This window comes from Leptonychotes weddellii, unplaced genomic scaffold (assembly GCF_054177405.1).
Source record: "Leptonychotes weddellii isolate Sample4059 unplaced genomic scaffold, ASM5417740v2 HiC_scaffold_15758, whole genome shotgun sequence".
Taxonomy (NCBI): domain Eukaryota; kingdom Metazoa; phylum Chordata; class Mammalia; order Carnivora; family Phocidae; genus Leptonychotes; species Leptonychotes weddellii.
Genome location: NW_027739577.1, coordinates 1 through 4,725, shown reverse-complemented (window position 1 = coordinate 4,725; position 4,725 = coordinate 1). Strand labels below are relative to the sequence as shown.

Below are 4,725 nucleotides of genomic sequence, written 5' to 3'. Positions count from 1 at the left end.
TCCAAATCCCCTGCCCCCCCCGCGATGAGGACCCCCCCCCCCCAACCAGGCTGCACGTCCTGGGCCAGGGAGCCCCTGGCTCGGATGGATTCAGCCCCGGGAAGCTTCACAGCCGATCAGAAGCGGAGGAGAAGACAGCCGGTCTTCTGGTGTCCCACCCCTTCCCCCCAGCAGCTCCCTCCAGATCACTGTGTCCTCTTGTTCCTCCAGCCAAGGAGAGGTCCTGGCTTCCAGCTGCACTCCTCTAGAAGCATCTCCTGTCTGCCCTCTGGGAGAGGCCCTTCATCTGAAGGAGCCCCACGAGCGGCGGTCTGGCTCTCATCCTCTCTCCCTGCACGTTCTGTTTGCACCTGCCTCCCCCATGCCCTGTGTTCTCCTCACTGAACTATAAACCTTCAGAGAGACCGCTACTCTTCCTCTGCTTGCAGCCCTCCCACTCTTACCACCCATGGAGGCTGTGAGCAGGGGCACGCTGACCGGCTCTCAGGCCCCGGGGCAGAGCTTCTCAAACTTCAGGGTGCACACCAACTCCCTGGGGCTGCTGCTGAACCCCAACCGATGCAGCAGGGCTGGGCAGGGCTGAGGGTCTGTGTTTCTAACCCGCTCCCCTGTGGTGCTGCTCTGGGACCCTGTCTGGGCGGCCAGGCCCCAGGGGACTGGAATACATGCCACCTGGGGGGGGGGCGGCGCAGCGGGAAATGGGGCGGGGCCTCCGAGAGGGGCTCCGAAACGAAGAGCGGGACCACACAGCTGGCAGGTACCTGGTCTCTCCGACCTTGCGGAAGGTCTGATACACTTGCAGGAGAAACTGTCTCGGGATATCTTGCAGTCCCAGGAGGTTCTGTCCAAACAGAGACTGGATTAGACAACCTTCCCCCACAACATCTCAGCACATCTCGGGCCCCTTCCTTGGGGGCACATCCAGAGGCTCTCTGGAGACCATCTGCCCATTCCCAAAGCCCCCAGGGGCAGGAGAGCAGAATTATCCTCGAGAGAAGAGGCATTTCATGTTTGTGGTCAAAGACATCTCTTGGTGAATAATTCTCCTTTGTGAGAAAAATCAGTCTGGGTGATCTCAAAGCAGCCACGCCCTGGTCAAGGGTCCAGGGTCACTGCCTGCCTGCCCCGTGGGCCCCACTGCCCTTGACACACCCTGCCCTCACTCAGTGCGCGCCCTGCCCCCCTTTGCCATTGGCCAGAGGCGCACCTGCCAGGCACTGCCCCCGGCAGAAGGAAAATGAGTGGAGCTGTGGGCAGAACCACCAGGGGCTCTGAGGGCCTCCAGGGAAGGACCGCTGCGGGGGCGCAAGCAGGCAGGGTCCTTGGAGGAGAGAAGGTGCTCTCCTCTGTGTTTTAGTTCTTTATCCCACTTGACACTGAGTGGGGAGTGTTAGTGGGGTGGCTGAGGCGCAGACCAAGGATCCCAAAACCCATGCACACAGCCCCGAATGGGGACAGACACCGGTGTGGAAACACAGAATTCTGGGACCCAGGGGGCTCCTGCCAGGGCCGGTCAGGAGAACCCCCCACTCCTGACCCCCACCCTGGCCTAGGGCTCTCAGATGGCTGTCATGACTCAATCGAGGCGTTAAAGATTTAGGGAACCTAGCATTGCCAAGCACGAGTGCATAAAGAAGCTACCTTCTATGTGTTACAACTGCATAAAAGAACATTCCTGACACCAAAAAGGAAAGATATCGTTTCCAGAATAAAGGACGGACCATCCCACGAAACAGCACTTGCCGAGCTTACCATGACATACGTGTGTATAACATACGCAAACCGTGTCCACCCACACCTAACGAATTCCTGCCTCTCTAGGCGCAGATGATGATGAACCTGCCTCCCGGAGGCATCAGAACAATCCGAGACAAGGGAGGGTTTAACCCAGCATCCAGCACACAGTAGGAATGCAGAAAGGGTCTGCTCCTTTCCTCTCGCTCACACCCTCCCGTCCCTGACTCTCAGTCCACCTCCCTCAGGAAGGCTCTCCCGGGCCAGCCCGGAGCAGAGCCTGGCCACGGGAACCATGCCTTAGAGAGGAGCAGTGCTGACGGCAGGCCCTGAGACGGGGGTGGGCCCTCAGGCTGCTGTACAATCTGGCTCAGCTCCGTTCTGCACACCCAGCTGAGCACTCACCTCCTTTCATACAAAGCTCGGGGCTGGGTGGCCACAGCTGCAAGCAAAACCATACCTGCCCTTCGGGAACCGAACACCCAGTGAGAAGAAATGATGTCCCGGCTCACTGATGATGATCGGTTCTAATATTTTTTACAGATTTTTTTTAAAGGTTTTATTTACTTCTTTATTCAGAGAAAAAAAAAGTGGAAGCGGGGGAGGAGCAAAGGGAGAGAAAAAGATAATCTCAAGCAGACTCCGTGCACGCTAAGGATGGAGCCCCACAGGGGGCTCAATCCCAGGACCCTGAGATCACAACCTGAGCCGAAATCAAGAGTCGGATGCTTAACTGACTGAGCCACCCAGGAGCCCCTCTGTTCAGTATTTTTCAAATGCCTTGCCTCTTTATGTTTCTGTTTAAAACATCATCTGTAAGAGGGATGCCTGGGTGGCCGTTGGTTAAGCATCTGACTTCGGCTCAGATCGTGATCCCGGGGTCCTGGGATTGAGCCCCGCATCGGGCTCCCTGCTCAGCGGGAGTCTGCCTCTCTCTCTCCTCCAGCCCCTCCCCCTACTTGTGCGTGTGCTCCCTCTCTCAAATAAATAAATGAAATCTTAAAGAGAAAATCCTGAACAGAAACTGGGAGAAAAAACATTAAGATGAAATCACCTAGCTAAACAAGCATGGAGAAATAATTTGCTCTTCAACACGTTAATGGTATGCTGACGGCCTAAGAGGCCGAGGGAAGGCAGCAGGACGGAATCGCCCAGTGAGGCGGACCAAGCACGCTGGCCCCAAAGCTCCAACAGGGGTGGGGCTGCTGTTACCAGTCACCCCAGTTACCTGTCGTACGGTCCCACCATCACTCAGCATCTCCCCCGAGGGCTCCCGGAATCGATGGAGACCCACTCGAGCACCTTGTGCTCTGAGCTCTGGAAGAGCAAGACATGAACTGGCCCACATGTAGGGAAGCCAGCCTCGGTCCTACTACCCAGGAGGGGCCTGGCCGCCAACCAGCGTGCCTACCTTGATCTGCCCGAAGCCGATGGTGATGGTGGCAGCGGATGTGAAACCCTTGATGATAGGGCAGGAGATGAAGTCCAGCAGAAAGCCTGGCCAGCCAAGAGGGAATACTGAACTGGGACCACCAGTCCCAGAGAACGTGGGTGGATATGGGCTGGGAGAGGTGGTCTGGGGGGACTGGGGCTAAGCACTGTTGGACCACACACCCTGTCTGGACAGGTTTGGACAGCGGGGAAGGGAGGGTAGGGTCTGAGGCCCTGGACACTTCCCCAAGTGTCTTGGCCTCTAAGCAGAATAGCGGAGGGCTGAGGAGAACCCCCCCACCTTCACACACGCACAGGAACAGCCCCTTAGAGGCAAAGATGGAAAGGCTGAGGGCCAGGGCATCCCCAGGAGGCAGGTGCCTGGGTACCCCCTGGCAGGAAGGCCCGACAGTCTTACCCAAGCGCAGGAAGCCCATGGCTAACTGGATGCAGCCAGACAGGAAGGCCAGCAGCACAGCATAGGCGGGCTCGTGGAAAGTGTAGAAGGAGACCAGGAGGGACATGATGGCCGTTGGGCCCAGCGTCACATCCCGGGAGGTGCCCAAGAAGAAATACACGAAGCATCCCGTGAAGGCAGAGTAGAGGCCGTACTGGTGAGGAGACAGCACGGAGCATCGACAAGGTGCACGGGGGGCCCACAGAGTCCCGGGGGGAGATGTCTGAGCACAGGATCTGTGGGGGCCGCTGTGACTACGGGCACAGCAGCGCACACAGGGCAAAGCGCTCACCCCGTTAGCCATGATGCGGACCCACGGCGATTAGGGGCCTCTTTTCTACCGCACCCCACTTGGGTGCCAGCAGGGACGCAAAGGCCTGGATGCTTGTCTCAGTCTGTGAGTCTAAGACAGTGTCCTTGAGACCATGGTGAGTCATCCTGCTGGCCCCCTCGGACAACCCAGAACTAGCTCAGTGCCTCGCGTGTTACGGGGGCGTGCATCTGCCCCAAGACAGTCATGTGCTATAAACGGTACACGGAGACTTCTGGGGCCCCACGGGGCTGGAGTTCTGGCGCACCGCTTGTCTGGAGGGCGGGTGGTGCATTCCTACTCTGCTTCTGGGCGGTTGCTGAGGCTGGGGTGGGGGCGGCGGCTGGGGCAGCCATCTCACCTGGGGCGGGAGTCCAGCCACCTCAGCATAGGCCAGCGCCTGGGGAATGACTGTGAGCCCAACCGAGAGTCCAGCGATGAAGTCCATCTTCAGCCACTGCAGGGAGTAGTCCGGCAGCCAAGCCAGGATGGGCAGCCGCCTCTGCACAGCTGCAGGGGAGCAGCAGTGGGCCTGGGGGGCCATACTGGCACCCGGGGGCCTGGCTTGACCCAACGCCTTCACAGAAGACGGCATGCCTGGGGTGGGCATGGGGACCACAAGACCAGCAGTCAGGGTCTGGGCTTGGGAGAATGCAGCGATAGGGCGGGGTCTAGGGCCCTCAGGAGAGGCACATCTGTCTCCCCCAGGGAGTCTAAGCCAGATGTTCTGAAAGGAAGCCAAACCTGTGCAGAACGGAGCCTCAAGAAAAGGTAGTCCCCCACCCTGGCCCCT

At 58.9% G+C, this 4,725-nt stretch overlaps 1 protein-coding gene across 1 annotated transcript; it reads right to left on the bottom strand.

Moving 5' to 3' along the window:
* Positions 1–162: 162 nt before the first annotated feature.
* LOC102737648 (sodium-independent sulfate anion transporter) lies at positions 163–4,652 on the bottom strand. The gene is made up of 4 exons (XM_081809948.1): positions 4,294–4,652; positions 3,584–3,776; positions 3,146–3,231; positions 163–841 (listed from the first exon to the last, which is right to left on the bottom strand). Exons 1-4 carry the CDS (start codon positions 4,540–4,542, stop codon positions 596–598), a joined length of 774 nt encoding a protein of 257 aa, XP_081666074.1. The 5' UTR covers positions 4,543–4,652; the 3' UTR covers positions 163–595.
* Between the last annotated feature and the right edge of the window lie 73 nt (positions 4,653–4,725).

Excerpts from the sequence above, each read along its gene's own strand:
- LOC102737648 (XM_081809948.1), bottom strand. The coding sequence starts at position 4,542 with ATGCCCACCCCAGGCATGCCGTCTTCTGTGAAGGCGTTGGGTCAAGCC. Across the intron at positions 3,232-3,583 it reads CATGGGCTTCCTGCGCTTGG|GCTTTCTGCTGGACTTCATC; the intron begins GTAAGACTGTCG and ends TTGGCTGGCCAG. Across the intron at positions 842-3,145 it reads TCGGCTTCGGGCAGATCAAG|AACCTCCTGGGACTGCAAGA; the intron begins GTAGGCACGCTG and ends CTGTTTGGACAG.